This window comes from Parasteatoda tepidariorum, chromosome 3 (assembly GCF_043381705.1).
Source record: "Parasteatoda tepidariorum isolate YZ-2023 chromosome 3, CAS_Ptep_4.0, whole genome shotgun sequence".
NCBI lineage: Eukaryota > Metazoa > Arthropoda > Arachnida > Araneae > Theridiidae > Parasteatoda > Parasteatoda tepidariorum.
In genome coordinates, this window is record NC_092206.1 from 47,356,819 (window position 1) to 47,382,568 (window position 25,750).

At 27.1% G+C, this 25,750-nt stretch overlaps 1 protein-coding gene across 1 annotated transcript in view; it reads right to left on the bottom strand.

The window, feature by feature from the left end:
- The window catches only part of LOC107457170 (cell adhesion molecule Dscam1-like), a 260,596-nt gene extending 237,301 nt beyond the window's left edge, over positions 1–23,295 (bottom strand). The window contains exon 1 of the mRNA XM_071179192.1: positions 22,646–23,295. Coding sequence (XP_071035293.1) covers positions 22,646–22,697 — 52 coding nt within the window. The 5' untranslated portion in view covers positions 22,698–23,295. The remainder of the gene's footprint in view (positions 1–22,645) is intronic.
- Between the last annotated feature and the right edge of the window lie 2,455 nt (positions 23,296–25,750).

The following is a 25,750-nucleotide window of genomic DNA, read 5'->3' on the forward strand; positions in this document are numbered from 1 at the left end:
ATATATATATATATATATGTAGCCCGGAATCTGGTAATTCCGGAATATACTTTATCATTATAAGATTTAAGAAAGGCTTTGCGTTTAAAGCTAGGAGGAGTTATTAACACTTTCCGAAAAAAGTTCAAAAAACGGGATTTAATGCGATCTTGAAAGGACCTTTTGTGCACACAAATTTCAGTGTAACATTTTTATGTCACCAGGGACTTTCTAGCTAGTTAGGTAACAATTGAGGGACAGTTTCATTGCCATAATAAGTCGTGTCTTATTTTAATCGTTTTAACAATTTTTATTACCTACTAAAATATTAAGTTTGTTCAATTAAATATTGAACCAACTAAATATTAATCATAAGTGATACCCTAATTAGGTCACTTTTAGAATTTGCGTTTTGTATTTTCAATACTTTTTTTAAACCTTTGTGAGAATCTTTGGACACAATATATCTGCAAATGAAAAATCCTATCATTAGAAATCTTTCGTTCCGAGATATTACCGGAAGACGTTGGTAACATCTAGGTTTTGTCATGCTTGGTAAAAGTCTGAAATGAGATATTATTACATTATACTTTGGACTTTTATAAAGTTATTTTTTTAAATCCAATGTACACTATCTACCTATCGTACTATGTACACTATCTACCAATTAGTATTTTGATACCTGTGTAAATGACTAGATCTGTGGTCCTGAGATACGTTACGCCCTCTGCCGGTATATATCGTGTAAAGAACAACATCGGCATTAGTTCCATGCAAGATACCTACTACACTATTTTGGATGACGATGTGCTTCCTACGTTGCTGCAGTTTTACGGGGTGAACTCCTGTTACTTCCAGGACGCCAATGCCAGCTGTAATTTTCGAGGGTCACCAAGGCTTGGTATGGTGCCAATGGGGTTAATCGAATAGACTGGCCTGTCCAGAGCCTAGACCTGAACCCTATCGAAAACCTCTAAGACGAGTTGGATAGCCGAATTAAGGGGTGTACTACCAGTCCAAATACTGTGAAGGAAGTTACACGCTTTCTCCAAGCCGAGTGGAAGAAAATACCACTAGCCGGCACACAAGGAATTGTGGAAAGTATACCCAAAGGGTTTACGCTGTAATTGCCTCTCGTGGAGACTCTACCAACTATTGATTATGAATATATTTGTCTTTATTTTCAATCACGGATGTTCAAATACTTATTGTTAGATTGTGTACATATATATCTATACATATAGTAATTTGTACATAGATTATAGCTTTATGTAATAGTATTAAATGGCTAAGTATGAAATGGAAGAAATGTTACATTCTTTCAAAAATATTACTTACTATGTTTAAAAACTAATTTAGTGAAGAAAAAAATTCGAAATATCTTTATGGCTAATGAGTTTTTAAGATGATTGTCATAATTAAGGAAGAAAGAAAGTGTAAAAAAGCAAAATTTAACTAAACAGAAAGTAAAAATAAAAAGGCAAGATATGCCGATTCTTATCAATATTCTTTTTCTTACAAATAAATGTTAAGTGCTTTTGTTGCGAAACAAAAAGAACCACGGTTAATTATACTTAAGAATTATTGACAAATCTTTCCTCAATTCGATATTTCACCACTTGAAATTAAGAGAAATTATAATAACTATTCAACAGGACGGGATCTTTTATGCCAAGATCATCAAGAACTATTTTTTTTTATTGCGTGAGTGAATAAAAAAATGGATTATCTTTTTCTGAGTATAAATAAAGTATAACTTTTGTTTTTTAGCGTTAGTATATTTATTCAATACAGACTTTTCAGAAAAAAGATTGCATGCAAAAGCAAAAGTTAATTATTGAAAAACTCTATTAATCGAAACCCTATTATTGGCTGAGGTTTCATTTAAAGCAAAAAAGTCAAATTGAAAAGAAAAGTGCTTCAATATCATATAAAATTAATTTTAACAAAATAGAATTTGGTTAAAGTTATGAAACGCTTTTTGCATGGAATCTTCATTACGTTAACAACGTTTAAAAAACATGATATAAAGCACTCTTTATTTTGAATATTTTAAAATGTTTTAATTATATGAGTGTTGAATTTCACCGCAGCTCTTTGTCAATGGTTTTTGCAAAGTTAACAATAAAATATGATCTGTGATATAAAATGTTGTACATGTGGTAAAATTAGGTAATTTTTCATATCTTAGGTGAATAGCATGAAAAACATTTAGTTGGTTTAATTTACTTTTCAGTTTTGTACATTTTACTAAATGTGTGGCAATAAGAACAAAAGTTTTGAAAATCAGAACCGTTACCATATGAACTAAAAATCACTTAATGAATGGTTTAAATACTATAAATTTAAGTTTTAATAATCAAAATTGTGTTTAAAAAGAAACAGAAATGTTGAAAAACAGAAATCGGCAATTTCGCAGGATTTTTTTCCTCTTTGTTTATGTAACTTTAAAACATGCATACATTTTTATACGTCTAAAAAGTTACTGCATTAATAACATGTAGGATGGGTAGAGATAAAGCAATTTAAATTGTGATATAATTCATTTTTTTATTATATGCATAAATATTTGTTCTATAATAAAGAAATGCATATTATTTAAATTATTCAGGAATTTAGCAGAGAAGATATTGAAGTAAATTCTAAAAGAGTGAAGTTTTTTTTTCAATGAAAAAAAATATTAAATTTTTCCCAGGCTGTTACAAGTAAGGAAAAATCTGTATTTAATTTGTTTTTGATTAAGGAAATTAGACAAAAAGCATTTCATACACTGATATAGGTTTTATTGAAGCATGTATCTAATTAACCAATTCTGAAATTGTTTATCCTAACTAAAATTATTCGAAAAAACAAGGGAAAAATATCATTAATTTTATTTTAAAATATTTTTTTCTTATTTATTTGTCTATTTATTTATTTATTTTCTGAATAAACAGAACTGTATTTGTCTATAAAATGATTTTTCTTCAAAATGCTTTTTATCACTTTCTTACGAAGAAAAATACATATTTAAAATATGAAAAATTTTCAATATGATATTGAATTCTATTCAGAGTAATTGATATAATAATTTCAATTGAACGAAATGCACTTAGGTTTAATTTAATCAAACTTTTTTATAATGAAATTGTCAAGTTCCTTAAAAACTTCATGCTTCAATACTATCGTTGATATTTTTTCTATAGTATTTGTACGGTAAAAATATATCTTCAAAAATATATATTTCTCAAACTATAGGTATCTCGAATGTTAAATTCCTTAAAAACCATTGAATATAATAAAAAAATCATATTTGCAATTCAAGCAACACTATCTGAAATTTATGCAGTTACATATTTTTATTTAATGGCATGGAAGTTAAAGATGGAATGACGATTTAATACTTTTAATATTTTGCAAAAAATGTTTAAGTCCTTACATACAACATAATTTTATAACATGTATTCAAACTAATATCAAAATTATCCGAAATCTTTGTTTACGCATACCTTCTATGTTAAAGAGTTCAGAAAAAAATGAAACAAAATCCACTAATATTTGTGCACTCTTTCTCTGTTAAAACATTTCATGAAAAAGTTAAAGCGAATTAAAAGACTTGAAGTAAGTTATTTTTTTTATTTAAAATGTCTCCATCATCCACTTTTATTCAGTTTCCTTCTGACAATCAACAAAAAAAATGAAACAAAATCTATTATAATATATTTGTGTACTCTTTCTCTGTTAAAGAATTTCGTAAACAATGTAAAGCAAAATAAGAGATTCAAAATAAGTTATTGTTTCATTTAAAATCCCTCCATCATGCATTTTTATTCAGTTCCTTTCTTTCTGACAATCAAAAAAGTCATAATAAGTGCATTATTTTATGCAGTAAGACTAATTTTAAATTATGCATCACCTTATATTTTTTAAGAAATAATTTTCATCATTTTAATATTCTAATATATGAATACATTTTAATTAAAAAGCCCTGATCAGCATAATGTACCAACCAATTTATATTTCAGAAAACAAAAGCTCTTCTAACGATACAAAATAGGTAGCTTTTTAATATTCTAATAAGGTACATAATTCCCTGCAATAATTAGAAGATCAAAACTTTTAAACCAAAGAAAAATGTTATGAATGTCATTAAATAATTAATTGAGGTTTTAAAGTATGAATAAAACTTAAGTGTTTTAATTAATGTCGTATTGAGAAGTCACAGTAATTTAAGAACAATGGGTTAATAAAGAGTCCCCATAGAAAACACTTTCTTAAGTGAGGAAATTGAATGGATTTAAATTAAAAGTCTTATTTCATGGTTTGAGCTAAACAGTAAACGCATTAATCATTTGGAAGGTGACTGACGTCAAGAACACATAAGTATTGAAGTTTTAATGCTTAAAAGTTTTTTTGCGAATCAGTGAATAAATTAAATACTTTGCACTAGTATTAGCTTCAGTTTGAAAATAGCATGAAAATCAATTTTACTTTCTATTAAATGCAAATAAATTGAAAACCAGGTTTATAGTTAAAATAGATCAGTGAATTTATAAATACAATCTGCATTGTATATTGGTTATTTTTCTAAACGAATATCTCAAACTCTGTTATATATTATTCTGCTTCATCTTATGTTTGTTCAGTAAAAAGTATTTTAACCGTTTTAAAAAGAGAACTTCTTACTAATCTTATGTTCAAAACTATTTCTAAAAATGTAAATATAAGTTTGCCGAAATAGATTTAAATGTATACTTCTTTTAGTGATGTAAATGAATGATACTTAATATGTCACTGTTGTGGGTGTATATAATGACGCTTGGCAATTTCAAGCTCGCCAGCCATTGGCTTTTGCTATGTTGTATTGGCATTATGCCAAAAAGTTGCTCCTATAGTTAAACAGCGGAGCACCGCAAGGGTGAAAGTAAGTTTTGACCTAGAAACCCACAGATAGATGTCAGCACCACTCATTCGTGTGTACACTTCCTTAATTTAGACATAGATCTGAAAGGGAAGGAAACTTTCTGCAGATCATATACCCTGGTACTATACAACGATCGACCACAGGGCTTCAATACAAAACAGATTTTACGAATACGTTTATCGCATGTACTCGGTGGGACTTAATTAAGTCGAGTATGAAACGCTGGCCTCTACGGACCAGAGACCAATTTTCTAACCACTAGACTATCTCTGTCTACTTGGTATAATAGCTTGAATTAAATACTTAACACTAGTATTAGATTCAGTTTGAAAACAGTATAGGAATTTATTTTAATTTAAATTAAGTATAAATAGAGTTAAAACCTGGTTTATAATTGAAGAAGATCATTGAATTCATAAATATTATCTATGCTACATTTTGGATTTTTTTCTAATAGAATGATTTATATTAGACGTTTATGTTATACTTTAGAGCTAATAGTTCAGAGATTTTTGATGAAATGGTTATTTTCTAAAATATATGTGCAGTGTAGAATCAAAACCTTTTAGGGTTAGTAATTATTTTTGCTATATTTTCATTGCTGAAATTGACAATAATGTACTACTAGTATAAAATTCAATGCTCATCTTTTATACTGCTAATTTTGTTATATAAACTAAAATTCACACTTTGCAGGCCTGTCGTGTATACACTTTATATTCGTAGATTTTTCTAAAAACTCATTTGTTTCGCAAATTTCTATTCTGAAATATTAAAAAAATTATTTAACAAAGTTTTATTTATACTAACCGAATTCTACTAGTTTCTTTTTCGTTCTTCACTTGCGCAGAAAAGAAAAGAAATCGCGGCAAATTAACAAAAGGGATTGGTTGAAAAACCCATAGGAGAGAGCCGGGTACTTTGTGAGGAAATTTGTTCAGTTTTCTAGCAGATAAACAGTGGACTATACTTTAATAGTCAGAAGGACCTAAAATAGTGGGTCCCAAATGGTGTTCCGCAGATCCCTAGGCTTCCGTGAAAGGATCACTGAGTTTACGAGAGTTAAGACTTTTTTTTTACTTGTTATTATTTTGGAAACTTGTGGCAAGATCAGTATTAAATTAGCAATCTTTCATTTATTTAATATTTCTGTTATTTTAATGAAATTATATTAATTGATAAATATGCTTGTGACGAATGAAAATTCAAATCAATATTTATTTCTAATAACAATGTAATGAATGAATTATAAAAGGAATGATTTTTATGAAAAAACATTTGTGAAACATTTCAATCATAAACATTATAAGCATTTATGAAAAATTTCAATAATATTTGCTATCAATAAAAATTTGAATTCAAAGATGAAGAAATATGCTATCTTATAAACATTTTCTACGTTTATACTTGTCCATTTCAATTTTTATTTTAACGGAAGCCATAATTCAGCTCATTCATTTTCAGTTTAAGCATATACTAAAATCAAATTAAGAACTAGACTAGACTTCGCTCCAGACCTGTGAATTCAACTGTCTGACATAAAATTAAATTTTTAGATGGATCGTAAGAATACTATATCATAAAAAAATCACTCTTCATTAATTTATTAAAGATTAACAAAGTAGCAAAAAAAATATTTAAAGAATTACATCTTATCAAAGTAATTAATGCTCTTTCGATATCTTCAATCACTGATGAAAATAAAAAATTTTTTCTGTAAGTCTTAGGGTTCCGCGAAAATAAGGTCGATCATTTTGGGTTCTATATCAAAAAAGAAATTGGGAACCGCAGACTCATTATACAGGCGAGTTCATTAGTTCACGACGTTTGCGTAGATAAATTTGTTCTGCTATGTCAACTCTCTAATGTTATTAAGTCTCTCTTGGTATTAAGCTATCCTTATTTATTAGTCTTAATAGCTGTGAAAATATTTTTAGTCTAGCTTATTATATGTTTACATGAAACTCATACCCTAAAAAACAAGGAGAATTTAGTTTGATAGTACTGTTCAGTTTCGTTTCGATAACCTCTACTTTCAGGGTAAGACCGGGTAAATACTCGTTTTCCCCCTCTCTCTTCTTAACGTTTATCTATGTTGAGCCCACGAAAGATGCAGTGCTGGGGAGAAAGAAGGTAATTATATCAAAGAGTAAAAAAAAATTTTACAGGCCCATTCATCAAATCACAAAAAGCTTTATTTTCATATTTTGTACAATTTTTGTGGACCCTCTATACATGTAATGAAATTCTCTTCAATTTTCTTCGAAAAAAAAAACTAATTAATAACAATGATATATTTTGTAAGGAATTTTGGCCAAGTCTTAAGCATTCCGGAACCGGAAACAATGTCCATTCTCTCGCTATTCCTTGAGAACATTTTCACAAGATGACACGTAAGTTGCATGCATAATTTTCTTAAACTGTCATATAAAATTGACATTCCCGAAATACTAAGATGTGCAGCCACTCTCACCCCATTATTGAGTTGAGAAAGGTGATTTGAATTTTTCTAGAAAAAAACCATTAACAGAAAAAAAGTACATTATTGACTTTTTAAGAATGACTTATTATACACAACTAAACATTGTCTATTCTGATTTAATCTGATTCATTCTACGTCAAACAGTTTAGCTACAACAGGCCTTCAAATCTCAGTTACCTGATCTTATCCCCACAGTCAATGTAGTATAAGATTTCTTCCATTATAAAACATATAAAATTGTAAATATTTCAGTTCAACAAGCATACATATAAACAATCATGTATACAAAATATTAAAAAAATAAACTAGTAAACTCTAGAAGCTTACTGCCCACGATTTTCTAGGAGTATTACATCGTAAGTGAAAATTTGCATCACCATTTAAAATAATAATTTGTACGATTTTCTTAATAGAAACGAATGACTGCTTTATCTTTAATGTTATCGTTTTAACCAAATTATTTATTAAAATTATGCTGTTTATGCAGTACAAACCTTAAATTAAACATTATTTTCATTTGACAGTCATAGTGTTATTTAGATGAGTAAAATATAAATATTACGGAGAACTGAGAATGTATATAGTATAAAAAAATGAAGATTGAATTTATTGGAATTCATAAAAAACTTTAATATTCTGTTGATTTTTCATTAGTGATTGTAATTTCTATAATGTTGAGCATAACTTGATTAAAAAAATCGTATCTTCCACATCTAAACTTTTTAAATCCGTTAAATAAAAATGAGAAAAATGAGATATAAAACAAAATTAAGAAAATGATATTAAAAGTATTGCTTGCCTTATAATATCGTATCACCAGTTGCATGTTTTTATATTGTGGGAAAAATTCAATTAGAGTCAGTAATTGTAGAAGCATGGAGAAATAAATAAAAATTTAGCGTTAAGCATAATGTTTTGCGGTTTGTCATGGTGTTTTTGCCTTGAACGCTGCGTTGAAAACTATGTGAACATTGAGTTTATTTTCGCAACCACATTTTCCAGATTGTAACAGGACCTCTCCCTTGAGGACGAAAATTAAAAAATGCCAAAGGAAAAAAATGCTACTCATTCAGAAAACATAAGTTTTTTGTTGCTATTTTTTAGCAATAGTAAAATAGTAAATTTCTGGATACCCTATTGAATTACTTTTTATCTCCATTTTGTGCCGTAGTGAAATATGGAGTGAAGTTTTTTCTTATCAAGTTTTTATTCTTCGAAGGTCTTATTCAAAGTTTGTAATTATTAATAAATGATGTATTCGAAATATTAAAAAAGCTGTTATCAAAACACTGCCCACTCAACATTTTCAGCTACCTTTCACTAGTAGTAAAAATTCCGTGGTGGCTACTAAAAATATTTAAAAGAAATATTAGAAGGTCGAAAAACAAAATAATGAAAAAATATAATATTGTCATCAGCTCACACGATTATATCCACAAAAAGAAGTGCTTTTCAATAGTAAATTAATAAATTCAAAGCAAAATATATGAATACAAAAGTGCAAGGAGCACCCAAAAAAAATGGAAAATAGAGCACATTAAGTAAAAAAATATACGATATAAAACTTTTCAAGCAAGAAACAGAACATAAAATGTAAGCAAAATACAGAACAAAACCCAGAACATTATCTATAAAGCAAATAGCAAATTCAAATGAACTTCACGCTCTGGAATCTTTATAGAGTGTTTGATTTGTTAGTTGCCTGGGATTGGCTCAAAAATGGATTTTGTAAGCTATCAATATTATACTGGAAATTTTCAAGTTTATAATTAAAAAGGTTGATATTTAATTACACAAACTAAATGATTTAGGAAAATTAATATTTTTAAAAAAAAGAAAGATTTTCCCGGTTTGCAAAAATTTTTAGTCACGAATTTATCCGAAATGAATTTACTCATGATAAAAATATAAATTTAATATCCTTAAATTTATATGTCACCAATTTAATTTATATTTTACCAATTCAATTTATATTTAATTATTCAGTTTGTATAATTAAATATCAACGTTATTAATTATGAACTTGAAACTTTCCAGTATAATATTGTTATCTTACACAATCCATTTTTGACGAAGGAGTTTTTATTAAATTAATTAATAATAATAATATAAAATTAATTTAATAATTCCATAAAGAAAGTCTAAATAAAACACACGATTACATCCGGGGAAAAATTTCTAAAATTGTACTAATATAGCCAAATCAAAATATATCAATACAATAGTGTGAGAAGCACCAAAAAGTTTCAACGGAAATAAAACACATTAAGCAAAAAATAGAAAATAAAAAATCATGAAAAACACAGACTAAAATACAAAACGTTACATAAAAAGCGTGTAATGGTTTCAAGCGTCTTTCCACTTACCGAAATCTTGCAAAAATGATTTAAAGTTTTATCGTACAAGTTTTCAAGATAAGTTTGCAAAATATGAAAATTAAAGCGTAAATAGAGAATAGTGGGATGTATTTTTGGGAGCGTTATTACGGTAGTTCAGCATCTCCCGTGATTTTTCCTAGAACTGACCCGAGAACTAGGATTTACCGTATCTTTAAGTCACTTATAAATCAAATCAATAAGGAGGAAAAATTATTATAAAATTACTGTACTAGTGTAAAAAAAAATTAAGATATAGGGTATTTAATGCCTTGATACCTGCCTTTAATATCTTTATTACGTATTCATTAGGTAGTTTTTCGTTCATATGGCAACGGTTTACCGATTACAAAATATAGATCTTATTACCACTCATTTAGTGTAAAGCACAAAACTATAAAGTAAATTTAAACGAATAAGTTGTTTTTACATCATGCTCTATAATAACGTCATAAACGTACCAAATTTTACCCTATTAACCAAATTTTATCTGAGATTATAAAGCTTTATTTTATTGCTAATTTTATCAAAATCATAAACAAAGACCTTCAGTAAAAATTAACAAGATTTTTGGCGTTATTATAGAAGCAGGAAAACAGTAAATTTTACCATATTCAGGTAATTTTCACCATGCTTTCCTCCTCATTGAAAATTTGCAGTCAATAAAGTCATTTCTATTATTAACAGTTTAAACTGAAAGTAACGAAGAAGAAAAAAATCATAAGCAGATATCCTTATCAAAACTGCTTAATTAAAAATGTCAATTCACTTACGAAAACAAACCTCAGAGAAACATTTCTGCCCTAACTTGACGGTAAACAGACAGCATATCACCAAAAGACATTCATGTCTCGAAAGTAAATAGGTTAAACTGCGTCACGTTTAAGACATATAGGTATACAATTTGCTGATGGTTGTTCACAAAATCTCTGCGTCTAAACTGCCTACACATCCCAGCGTGTTTAGGCAATATCGATTAAGTCTTTAGCCGTTAATTTCGAGTAAAAGCGTGGCAGAGAAACTCAAATTACTTTACCAAGTAATTGAAACTTCGCTTATTCCCTTAAGTATACTTACCTTCATCGTGGTTATTGTTTACTATGACAAACCTCGCAGCGCCTCACGTCGTTTTAGCTTTAGGCGAGACGACCGAAATTCGAGACGATATTTTCCTTGAGAAAATTCGAAAGCTCTCAGAATTGGCGATGAAATTTCATCACTGATGTAAGGTTTTAGGGTAATGATTATGTTGATGGTCGGATAACTTCAGAAAAAATTTAATGAATATCTAGTCTGAAGAGTAATTTAGAAAAGAGTTCATTTTCGATGGATGTATAAAATTCCAAACAATCTATTTTATTAATCCCAAACTTTGTATACTCTTCATCTACAGCTTTGAATCTCTCGGCATCAATAACTTAATTAATATTGCAATATATTTTATTAAACCGAAAAGAGCAAAAACAAATGTAATTTATATAATTGGTATTTCTAATAATACATTTTTCAATATTTTCAAACAAGTTTGCAAACAGTTTAAATGGAGACAGGTTAAAATCAAAATAAATAATCATGTTTAGTCTTTTTAAAATATTATAATACATAAATACACATTGCAATCATGATCTGCTACCTCTGCAAAAACATACTCTAATTGCAGGCATCAATATATATATATATGNATACATATATAAAAATAATAGTATTATCATAAAAATAAACCTTAGCTTTCTATTAAAGGTTAAAAGTTCAGCTTATATGTAATATCCAGATTTCATTATCAGTCCGAAAAATTTCATAAAATTCCTGTTAAATTTGGAATAATCACTTGTGGGTCTAATACTTACTTAAAACCTGGTAGTATTTTCTCAAACTACATAAATAAAATTATTATCAGTATCAGAGAAGAAGAGTTTTCTTGGATTTTCACTAATAATCAACCTCTTGTAGAATTTAATTAACGAAATAAAAATACATTAATTGCGACTTCTAGTTTCTAAGATCTCTTCAATTTCATTCACCATTCTAAACAAAAAGATGTTCTTTCGAGTTATTACTATGTTAATAAAAATATCCTCAATTGAGGATTAGATTATACAGAATTCTGTTTAATAATTATCATTATAATGGAAAGCATATTTTTATTCCAATAGATGGAATACCACAAGAATCTAATTTCTGATCACTTCTAGCTAACTTATTTTTTCACTAACAGGAATTCTTTTTTTTAATATATAATTTATTTTTAGAATTTTTGATTATTTAATTATCGTTTTTCAGAATTACGCACATTTGTTGAACAGTATTTACTCCGTGGAATAATCATACTTAGTGATCAGGACAATAATATTAGTTTTAATTTTTTGTATTTAAGTATTAAGAAAGGAGAAAATATCTGCATTGTTGCCTTATACGAGTATGATAAAAGAAAGGATTTTAAATTTAATATAAAAAACTAATTACATAGATATTTTAATGTTTATAAATACATTTATTAAATACTATTTTCAACCAAATGAATAGAATAAAAAGTGTTTGTTGTAATGTTTATTTATATAAAAGACAAACTCTTTTTAAATTCTATTAAAAAAGCAATCCTAACAATGGATATCTAACTAATGTAATTAAACTTTATATAAAATCATTGAGTTAAATTGTATGGCATAAATTTTATTGAATTTATTAAAAATTTCTTTACTAACTAAATTTATATTTTTATCATGTGCAAATCCAATTCGGGCGAATCCGTAGCTAAAAATTTTTTAATATTAAATAAAAAAAAATTTCAAATATTATTTTTTATTTTATTATAATAATAATTTTTCCAAAAATCAACAAAATTAAAATTTTAAATTAAATGTTATATTAAATCTTGCTTAATATTAAATGTTGACCTTGTATCAATTATAAACTTTGAAATACCCAGTATCATATCGCAAATTCTAGGACAATGTTTTGAATAGACATTGAGTAGACAGATAAACTGGAATCAGCACAATTAAAATAAATTGTAGCATGACAAAGAATTATATTAAAATTTTATTGCTGAGAAACTGAAATTAGCATTCTGATACAATTTTATGAACTGGCATTTTGAAATTAAGACGCAGCCACTATCAGCAGTCAAAAAAGTGACGCGAGCATGACTGTCCGTTAAGATTTGAGTTCTTTTATTAATATCATATTGAAGTCTGAAAACTTTTTATTATTGATTGCATTCCTTGATTACCTTGATTACCTATATAGATTACCTTGTACCCTCTGTTCAATTTTCTTTTCAATAAAGTCATGTTTAAGAATGAAACTTAGCAAATTGTGGATTCTTTTTTCAATGATATTTTTTTTAGTGTTTTTTTTCAGCATCATAAAATACTTTGCATCATATAAAGTTTTTTTCTTTTATACTTATGATTATATAATTAATGCACCTGAGTTTTGCTTATATTTGTCATATAAATATTTTCGTTAACATCTATGAAAAACTAATTCGACTTTAAGGGAATAAATAATGGATGAGTACAATATTTGTTGCAGTTAATGTTAAAAGGAAATAATTTGTTTAACATCGAAATTTACTAAACGTGCAAGCAATCTGATATTGTTAAACTCACAAAAAGTAATAGACTACGATGCTTTGGACATCTATTATTATCTGATAATACAATTCTAGTAAAAAAGCACACACTAATTATCCTTTGGGAAACAGAAAATGAGGAACAACACCGATTAGGTGTGTGGCTTGGGCTTTCATATAGTAAATAAGGGAAACTGGATAGGACCAGATAGCAAAAAATACTTGGGATGGCAATGGCCTATAATAGGTTGTAGTGCCTTAAATGAAGAAGAATAAAAGTAATTATAGGGTATTTTCTTCAAGGGAACTAATGAAAACGGACACTACAATTTTTTTAGGCATAAGAATGATTGAAGAGAATGTTTGGGGTGGGATGGCCTGGTTGGTAGGTCGTTGAGCCCTTGTTCAAGAGGTCGTGAGTCCAATCTCAACCTGCCAAAGACTTTCCGTTTAGTAAATGGAGACTGGTGCCCGTTGAATCTGTCCACTCACGAAGTCTTCCAGGTTCCCATAACAAATCATACATCTAGGGGGGTACTGAATTGGAAATTGAACGTTCCCTAGTTCAGATTAAAATTACGATCTGTGGATGAATGAATGGATGTTTGAATGGGTACACCATATAAACGGGTTGTGATGTATGTGTGTGAGAGCACGCCCATTGTCTTAATGGTATACGGCAAAGCAAGAGAACATGTTTTCTGAATATTGCACTCAGATATTGTTATTTATGTTTTACCATATGAATTTTGTTAATTTTTAAGTCACAGAAAAGGAAGAATGCTAAGAAATTGCGTAAAAAAACTATACTCCTAAATTATCCAATTAGTTTTATAAAGTTAGATTTTCAAAATTATTTAATATTGCCCTGCAATTGATAATCGTAATATTATGAGATACATTTTATTTAATTAGAAATTTATTATTTCCTTTTCAGAAGCTTGCCTTTATATTTTATTTCATATAATTTAATTTCATAATTTATTAAATTTCATTTTAATAAATTAAAAGGAAAATCTAACGACATAAATCGACATAAAATGACATTTCCTTTTAATTTATTAAAATGAAATTTTACCAACATAATTAAAAAATAAGTCTTATACAGCAGGAATTATATCTCATTTGTGAGATACAAACATGTCTAGAAAACTGAGTAATAAGGTAACAAAATTGATTCAGTCAAGACAAAGCTGAATTTGAAAATACAGTAAAAGATTAGATAATTATCTAAATTATCGAATGCTGATAAAGTACAAGTACCTCCAACATTCAAGAGAAAACATGTTTCAAAAGTAATACGCTGAGCTAATGACTTGTATTCCCGATAGAGTCTTCCCTATATCAAATTTCCAAATAAGTGAATTCTGAAATATTACTTTTCAAAAATATTCAACTGCAAATAGAGTTGTACGCTAATTAGATTTACTCTGAAGTGTCTTTTCTTATTTCACTATTTACTCAAAACAAAATTACTTTTATACTTTCACACTTTTTATTTACTTATTTTTTCTTGCATGTTTCATTTTAACAGTAAACGAAAAAAAATCTAATTTAGAGAATATGTATAACTTTTTTTTTCTCGTTTTCATATACAGTGAAGAATATGTTAGAACCGAATACTTATTATTTTTTTAAACAAAGCTTAGAAGAGCATAACTTAAAATATCAAAATAATAAATTTTGATGCATTTTTGCTTTTCTTTTACATATTTTAATATTTTTATTCTATTTTGACCCCTTAGTTTGCATCATTATATCGATTTTATAGTAAATGTAATTAAAATAAATACATTAAAAGAAGTTTAAGTCTTATGAAAATATGAAATTATAAATGCTTACAATATTTTGGCCAGAAAGTAGCGTATGTATTGTAAAAACAATCATTTCAGTTCCTAATTTCAAATTTTAAACTTTATATTGAAAATGCAAAAATCAACCGAAGGAAGTGAAAATATAACTAACATTAATATACAAAATATTTCTCTATTATTATTCAATCAGCAACTATTTGACACTAATAAGAATATAGGAGTATATAAAAGAGAACATCGCACAAATATACTGCAGTTATAATGGGATACCATACTTAGTTCCAAGTTTCTTTTACAATTAGAATATTGAAATTGATTGCCAGAGTGATTAATTTAGATTGAGCGAAAGTAGGTAGGTAGATAGGAACATTGAGTAAGTCGCACTAGAGCAGCACAATGGGCTATTGGCGACGGTCTGGGAAACATCTCTGATGATGATCCGAAGATCAAATCAGTGGCGATCAATCATGCAGATTATTAAAGTATTCCTGATTTTGATAATCTGCAAAGGGAATGGCTCCTCTACATTGGTAGCCTACAATCTGCAAGCTTAGACAAGCACTTAACGGTAGAGTAGGTTAACGAAGACCGATAACGTGCACCCTCGGTCCTTACGCAGACTGATCAAAGTGGTCACCCACCCGCTTACTGACCGCAGCCAGTGATGCTTGACTTCGATTGAACGGAAGTATGATAGACTTTACTATTTTTATGTTTGCTTTATGTTTATCTGGCATTATGATTTAGCGTACCGAGACTACATATATAAACAGTATAACAATGTTTAAAGATAATGTTAAAATGCTTCAATTTTTTATGAAATTAAAAATTTAAACTATTTCAATTTGTTATTCAAACTAGAGGGCACTCTCCTCAGCTTATAGATTAACAACAAGCAAAAATCACTTCCCATTCATTACTACTTATTGTGTCACACATTCTGTATTTATAATTAATCTATATAGATAATTAACAAGCAAAAAATAATTATCATTCATTACTATTTATTATGTCACACATTCTGTATTTATAAATTTAAATATCTTTTTTCCAAGTACAATTGATTATTTTTCAAATGCATTTAATTCTTCATTTTATTACGATTAACATATTAGCAAAATGTTCCTGAACAAATTATAATAATAAATACACTTTGCTGACAAAATTATCCTTTTGTTTAAAAATACACCGATTTTTAAGGAAAAAGAAAGATAAATAAATGAAAAGCAACCTTGAGAGTTAGTAAGGAAGGTAGCGAGCAAAGTGTATAGTTATTATAATTTATGTTAGAAAATTTTGCTAATATGTTAATCGTAACAAAGGAAATAATTAAATGGATTTGAGACATAATCTACTAGAAAAAAAAAATATTTAAATTTATAAATACAGAATGTGTGAAAAAATCGATATCAATGTAAAGATTTGCAGCTGAGCAATGTCAAATCTTATTCTCTTATTTTTTTTATTTTATTGTATTTATTTATTTATTTTTAATTTTGACAATAGGTCAATAGCATACTTATAAAATGAAAATTTCGAGAGAGATAAGTTTATTTTTCGACAACAATAGATAAAGAATAATTTAAAGCAAAAAAAGGAAAACATGTTCTTGAAAAACACTTAAAATTATAATTATATCCAAAGAAATTGCAGTTTTGGTTTAAAAAAAACGCGTGTTAAATTTATAAATGGAACTGACCCATTCAGCACATCCGATTGATTTCAGCTCTGTAAGTGCATTTTAATGGGCAAAAGAACAGCTCACATGGTCTTTCAGCTCATACGTTTGATAGTTAATAAGTTGATAATTTTGCCCAAACGATACATTTAGTTACAAAATAAAAATTTTAAAGGAGACTTTTTGATAAGCATATTTTTCTTTCACTCCACTCAGATATTTGACTCTCAAACATTTGACTCTCAAATATTTGACTACAACTATTGCCCTATCCGGAAAATACTTGGATGGTTGTAATATTAAAGACAGGAAAGTTAGTTTCTGTTAATGCTAATTTAAATTTTCACGAGTTTCTCCATGATTTCTGGAAATACCATCATTACTTGAAAACTTACAGCAAAGCTATAAGGCTCATTTATTGAAAGATAATTTTAAGGATTTTTTTATGATTATTTATTTATTTTTCTAATATATTTTATAATTACAACAAAATGCAGAGGAGAATAAACAAAGCTTTCAAGTATTTAGTTCAACTAAGTTAAACATACTCGTCGTTTACGGACTCTATTTTGTGTAGTGGATAATAATCTATATTATTTCTGTTATTTATGTTTATTCCAGAGATATTTCTCTAATCTAACAATGAGAAAAAGAGCAAGAAATATGCTTTCAATTATTTGATTCGAGATATTTAAACTTTTTAGTCTTCTGTGGATGCAACTTTGTGGAGTGGATTTGTGCAATTTCACTTTGGCTTAAAGGAAAATAAACTAATGACTAAATAAAAAATTTTGTGTGCAAATGTTTTTCTTTATAAATTTTGTGGTACTAAATTGAAATACGATACATATTTTGAAACCACTTAAAATAAAGAGTTGACTTAAAATGAGTCCATTCATGAAAGCTTTTCAATCGGTATATGCACAGAGAAAATAAAAGTTGTGGTAAAATTACCGTACTGTATGGTAATGATATTTCTACTAAAGAAACAATAATTCTGTTTAATAAAATCAAAATATACGCTATTTAAACTAATCATTTGATTTTTTTTTCTTTATATAGTTGCGGTTTACCTGAAATTCTGATTTAAAAGCTTATAATATTTTTCAAATGTAACAGAGAGAAAAGGAGCAAGAAATATGTTTTAAAATGTTTGATTCAAGATATTTAAACCTTTAAGTCTTCTATGGCTGCGATTTTGTGAAGTGCGTTTGTTTTTATACATTATAGTATTTATTACTACACAATTAGTAAACGTACGAAACTGAAAAGAAAATTTAACCGAATAAATGATCTTTGTCATGCACTAAAGTATGAGTATGAAATTAGCAAATATTACCACCTTTACTAAATTTTATTCAATATTATAAAACCATATTTCATTGTTAATTTTACAAAAGCCGTTACCAAAATATTTCGGTAAGAACTACTGAACTTTTTGTTGTTCTAATGCTGCCAATGGGCAACTATTTGCTTTAATATTGCTAAACCAACGTAATATAACCAACGTGAATATTGCTAAATATTGCCAACATCAAAACGCGTGAATCATTTACCCAAGGAGATAAGGATTCTTATCCGGTGCTTTCAGAAATTTTTTACAAGGCTTTTTTTACTCATTAGTTATTATTAAATTAATTTTATATTAGTAATATTTAAATTAATTTTTTATTAGTAAATTAAGCCATAATTTTCTAGTAGTTTGGACCATAATTGTTTCTCAGAGTATAAAATGTATGCTACATCTATGAACAAATAGATTTTGTAATTGGGTGAAATAATTTTTCGATTCCATTTTGCTAGATGTGACTAAACATATAGTTGAAATGAAAACTAAAGGAGACTCTCTAGAATAAACTACTAATCAGACAATATTTTTGGTATAGCAACTCCCAATACTTTGGTGATTTAGAATGTAATTTTAATGTATTTTTGGATTAAGGATTGATTACTCAATTCATCGAAAAAATGTATGTTTATTTAGAGTAAGAAGGTTCTTGTGCCTGACACCTTTCCACACACATGAAAGTTTTATCATAATAAAAGAAAATGTCGCTATTTTAAATGCCTTGATCTAAATTGAACCCGATCTAAATTGAATTGAATTTAACTCATTTAGTATATAGAAAAAACTAAACTAATATTTTATAAGAAAATGTATAGATTAAATCGAAAATTAATTTTAATTCCCTTCGCAAAAGAAAACAAATCCTAATGCATAAAAAAATGAGGAAAACATATTTCTGAAATCAGATTCTGAGTAATAACTTGTAATACAAATGAATTAATTGCATTGTTCTCATTTTTTAATACAAGAAAATGCATTCTAATGACAATGAAATGAAGCGATGCGTAAAAAAATGCCTAAAACCCTTTCATTTATTTAAACAGTTTATTTCTTGGATTCCATTAGCAATAATACTTATTTTTACTTGCTAATAGGATGATAAAACTTTATTAATGAATTAATTTCAAATTCTTAACTCTAAGTTAATTATATTTCTTTTTAATATTTTAAGAAGAGCGAATACATTTTGAAAAAAAAAACTTGGAAAATTGCTACTTTAAGATTTAAATACCAAATTAGGTAAAGGAGAATAAAGAAAGTGAAGATATAATTAATTTTACAATTGATTTATTCATATTAGTAATTTAATAATTTTTAAATAAAAGAATGTCTTTTGCACTGATTATATAAGTTATTAGATTTAAACAATATAATTTATTAGATAATTTTTAATTTATTAGATTTAAATTTATTTGTTAACAATAAAACCTACTTTTAGTTAGAAGTTTAAATTTTTAAAAGTAAACTTATTTCTAATCATTTTCCAGTTATTTTACTAATCACTTGTGGCTCAATTTAAATTTTAGGTTTGCATTTACTCTTTTGATGTTTACAGTGTCATTAAAACTTAAACTGTAACCGACACTTTTAATCATTCATGATTCACCATCTTCAATCCAACAAATTGGAAAGATGGCTGTTGATGCTGTTGTACTGGTGTATAACAACCTGGAAAAAACAGTCGGTTTTTTATAATTATAAGATCATTAAAATTTATTCAGGTGATACTTAAAATGTTCTTCCGATTTTTTTGTTCTCATGTTACAGTTGTCATATCAGGGTCCAAATAATAGTAGCATGGCCTACAGTTTTTGTTGTTCGCCATGTTGTTATTACGAATTCCAGCTATTATTTTAAAAAAAATGTGGTATTCCTTGGCTGCTGATGAGTGACAACACTTTTTATTTTATAAATGGAATTATTTATAATATTACATTTATAATTTATCTTATTATATTGTATTGTATTATATTACAAATTATTGAATTATTTAAAATTAAATAAAACTTTTTTTTAGCTTGGTTTGGTATCGTCTAATTTTGCACGGAAAAACAGGCACAAAAGCAACCTCACTTTCTAGATATTTACGCTATGTGTGTAAATTTGTGAAGGCAAATATCACACCTTCCGTACATAAAATATTAAGGCTTTCGAACTATAATAATTATCGTATGGAATTTGGCTTCATTCAACTCAGCGAGAAAAATGCATAGAAAATTTTGCACCTTTTATTTCGTTTGAAATATTTAAATTTTTGACCTGATGATAATTTTTCTTTTCTCCTTTCAACACAACGAGCTAAGTCATAAATCTTTGTACTTTTATTGATATTTTTACATTGATAAACTTATCTTATTAGTAAAAGTATGTTAATGGTTTAGAAATAGTTTTTTACATGCAAACAATAATTTTTTTCTGCTAATTGAAACTTGAGAAGGACATTAAGATAAATTTTGCATTCTCTAAACAATTATAATTGTGTAAGTATAAATCGAAAATTTGAGCTAAATTGCTTAAAATATTTTCAATAAGAATACAAACAAGAAGTTGAAATAATTTTTCTTAAGTGCGAAAATTATATAAGTGGTTTTATCCTAATCATATGGTGAAAAATAAATGTCGCGGAAAAACGTTTAGTAACTCTTTTGCATCTTTTTTTCTCACAACTACATATTCACTTAATTAACACTTTGCCTCACACTTTTAATTTGATCGTGCTCAGAAACGCATTTGCTTAATTTTTTAAGTTTGCCCCGTATGAAATTGAGGGTCACTTGTATAATTTGAAGCATTAATTATCGCATTTTGTCAGAGTTTTTCCATGAAATCTCTCGACGGCTATAACCATCATTTTTTCATCACGACATTTTTTATCTGCGAACAAGCAGAAAAAAGAATTTATATGTTTTGTGTACTGTTATACAGCTCTTAATAATCTCTTAATCAATGTATTACCAAATAATTAAAAACATAAATGATTTAGTTTACTTTATGCAAATCATTTTTATTTTTTATTAGTTGAAATGTGTAGGAACAGGATGTTTACCGATCACGAAAATTTCTGAGATCTTTATTCCAAATTTGACGATTTTAGAGGATTTTTGTACTAACTAATTTCTTAGATACAATCTCTCCTACGAATCTGTTATTGAAGAATAGGAATTAATTTTTAAAATGAAATGGTAACTAACCGATCCACAAAAAAGAATTTTGTTTCAGGCAGTAATATCCTAAGGACGGCTATAGCCGTCATTTGTGGTGACGTGCCATTATATATTTTATGCTATCTTTTTCCCCTGCTCCTCCCAAAGAAAAACATTCGTACAGATAACATTAATTATAGCCTTTCCTCAAACAATACTTTTAATATCAGGTACAATAGTTGGTCACTAAATTGTTTTGATAATTTCCATGCTCACATAATGCAAATATTCAAAAAGCTTTAAGCAATAAATAAGTTTAAAAATGCAAATAGGTTTTTATTTTTTAAACAGAAAAAAGAAGCATAATTGCAAACATAATCTCCTGAAAGGTCTTGTTCAAATATTTGTTGCAAAAATATATTGATAGAAAATTTACAAAGGAAAAGAATTTTTTACGCGCAAATATTATATTATTTTATGCAAATATTAATAATTGTTTAAATTACAAGCATAATTTGTTTAAGACTGTTGTTCTTTAACTTCTTATTTACCATAAGTATGGTTAATTTACTATATATNATCTATATTCCTTGTAAATCAAAACAAAATGAAGAGCATTTGATTGTGGGCAATTAATTAGCAAGGTACATAGTCTTACGCGGACATTAAGTAATGAATTGGGAGATTTTGATACTGATATATATATATATATATATATATATATATTAGACTGAAATATATATTAATAATTCTGCGAATTTTATCTAATATACAAAATAACCTAATTTAGCGTTAAGATAATGTTAGATATAGCCTTTTGTTCTATTTAACAGGCTTATATTAATTTAGACAATTTTGCCTAAAATATTAAATCCTAATTTTATATAAACATTATTAAAGACTAGTATTATAAGAACAAATAGCCATTAATTTTGTCACCTTTGACTATTACGGAATTTTAGCACATTATAGATGTTTGGACAGAATGATAACATTCTTAAATCATGATGAATTGATATTACTTATAAATTATGATTTTTTTTTAAGAAATAGTGAATATGTTTTCTTCTTTAGCAAGCTTATGTAGCTACAAGATTTTTATAAATATTCATTTGAGTATAAAAATAATTTCTGATCAATTACTTCTTGAAACACACTGTGTTATTATAGAAAAATGTTTTTTCTTCGTATTTTTGGAAGAAAAATATCTTTTCGATTTGCAGGACGATTTTAAAAGGTGTATATAGATGAATAATCTGTGTATTTCTATTATATCAAACTATTTCCTTTTCACATTTTACGACATTATATCTTCATTTCATATTGATAAATGAAAAGTCAGTACTTACCTAATGAATAGAAAAAAACTATGGAGAATATTTCTAACAATGAAAAGCCCATTTGTACAATATATTGTTATGGTCTTATAAATTAATAAAACACATATTCACAGATTCACTTTAATTAAAAAATTAAATTAAGTTCATGTTGTTTTCACGTTTTGCAGTGTTCGAAATATTAATAATGTTTAAATAAAAGCACACTAGTACATCCACGTTCGTATTTGTCATTTTTATAAAAAGCAAATTAGAGTATACTGTTTATTCTTAATAGTCTTAATATAGTTAAACTATCATAATAATTATTATATCCATTAATGTTTTCTTTCAAATGCATTTAAGAGGCATGAAACACAGAATACTATGTTCAGCACACGTGGATAGATAAAATTAATTTTATTCATGTATTTCCATAACATTTCATGAAAGAATGTGACACCATTTAATAATATTTAATTAATATCCACAAATAAAGAATATGTTGCGTTTGAGTTAGACGAAGCACTAAACAATTCAGTTGTTTTCGATTAGAGCGGCATCAAAAAACACGTGGTTTTTGAGTGTAACAAGGGATGAAAATCACCTTAGCTCAACACATCGTATCAAAACATTCCACGCGGTGGTTATGGATCTTAGTGATCCTTGTTCAAGACTGCCAATCGGATGAAGTGAATGTTTTCGCCAAGTATAATTCCTTCACGACTTTGGCGATGGCGGGAATGCCGCCAAAGTCAAATACCTGTCACAAACTTGTTTACTTTCAGCGATCTCTTTAAATATTTGATTCCCTCTGAAATTGTTTCAAATTTATCGTAATTATCATCGGCTCTGTGATAGTCTATGTTTTGATTTCACTTGCAAACTTTCTTCTTTTTAATCATAATTTAAAAACTTAACATTTGATCGTTTTTTCTAAAAATACACAATTTTTTTAAAGTAATTTCTTGTAAAAGGAGTTAAATGCTAAAATTAAAATTTAAATTTAATGGTAATTTAATAATTTTATCATTTATAAGAAATGGAAACTAAAAAAAAATAAATAATATAACAGGAAAAAATAAATAATGTAACAAGAAAAAATAAATAAAAGAACAAAAAATTAAAAGCTTAAATTTTCAGTTTAAGAAAATCGTAACCTGTCATTCGTTTACGTGAAACTCTTGCCTTTCCTCCTAGAAAATATCTAAAAAAATACAAATTCTGTCTGAAATTTATTCAAAAAACTAGTTGTCATTTAAACTTTTGTATAAATTTATTTGTGAACAATTTAATTTAAATAAGATTCATATTGTCACAGATTTAAACATCATTAAAATTCCGCTCCGAAATTTCCAAAGTAACTTTGGTTTGATAATCGTCATCTCACATATGTCGAGTTACACATTATGGGGGAGACAAGTATCGCGTTCAGAGTGTGATCTGAAATCTCTATGACATTTGAATCTAACAGTGTGAAAGTAACATAACTGAGACAGTGCAGAGGCAGACATTTCGAAATTAATAATTCCATCAAGTAAATAAAATTTTGCTTTGAGCAATAAAATAGTGCAATTATAAATGTTAGTTAAATTTCTTCTATTTCTTCACTTTTAATCTACGTAAAGAGTCAACATTCCATTTTTTGAAAAGTGTATATTTTTTGTTAAATGGATATTTTTTATAGATTTAAGAGTTTTCTTCCATATATATTCAACCAGACAATAAAATACAAAGCAGTTATAAACAATAATAAAAACAATGAATCAAAAAAAATGAAGCACTGCATAATATTTCTATTCTATAAATATTTAGATTTTTCTGAGAAAAATTTTAATTTAAAGCTTCAAAAGGTTTTATATAATATGACCAAAAATAATAGTAAAAACTGTAAAACTGGCATGATTTCTGTTCACAAAACTTACAACTATTCTAGCATATATCATAACCAGTTCAATTTTTTTTCTTATCGAAAATAATATTAAAACGTAAGAATTTTCTACTGGCAAGAAGATTGCAAAGTTTAAATCTTTTGTTATGTATCAAAATGGTTTTTCATACAAATATAAAAAAGTAAATCTGCATTGGGTATTTCTGGGAAAATCGCATAGTTAGGATAATGTATGGAAAAGTTTTTGCATGTTTTGCATTATATTGGAGAAGAAAATAAAAAATATTATTGATTGTTCTTGAGCCGTTATTGTGAAGAGGATCGATCAAAATCATAAACTAAAAAATTTATTCTCATAAATGTTTTTTTCTCATTTATAAATAAATAATTCGATACATATTTTTTAAAACGTCATATGTTTATTTTTAACATCGTATAATTTTAAATAAAATTTTATAAATACTTATCTGTATTTAAATTTTTATTATTACAATTTTACGATGTGGCTTGAAACAAAGGAGTCCTTTAACACAGTCAATAGACATGTAGTGACTCTTTCTCTTTTCAAATGATATATTTCTTGATAACAGATAACTTTCCGTTATTTTAAATAGAGGAAAAAGATTTCTCGTATATACATGGATAGTAAAATAATAAATATTAATACAAATGCTTACTATATGCCTAATTTTCTTGGTGTGCTTCACTCCTCTCCATCAGCAATTAAATGTATAATAATATAATCATATTTAAGTAAGTTTTTAATATTTTTTTTAGCTTTGAAAGGGTTGTTTTGTTGTATAGTTATACTAAGTTTCTTTATATAAATAAACAATGCACTTAAGTATTAAATAATATGCAGTGGTAAAAAGAATATGATTTTACAACAAACAGTATTTCGTATTAAATACACAAGTGGGCGACCTTGCATTGATGAAGGTTGTCCTTTGAGCATCCAAAACAGCTGTCCGCACTTATAAATACTTTTTGTGCTCTTAAACGTTGTTTACCTTAGTTAGTATTTCGTATTATCTTTTAATTGTTTGCTACATGACAATTTTCGTGAGTAATTAAAACATACTATCATGGGTTTATAGTTTTATAATGAAATCTGGCAGTAAATTTGAAAAATAAAACAATTAAAGATATTTTCCATTTTGAAAAACAGTAATAATTCAGAATACCTTTAATTTTGATGCATCGAAAAGCATATGAGACAGCTGAATTATATACCGTTTATTAGAAGG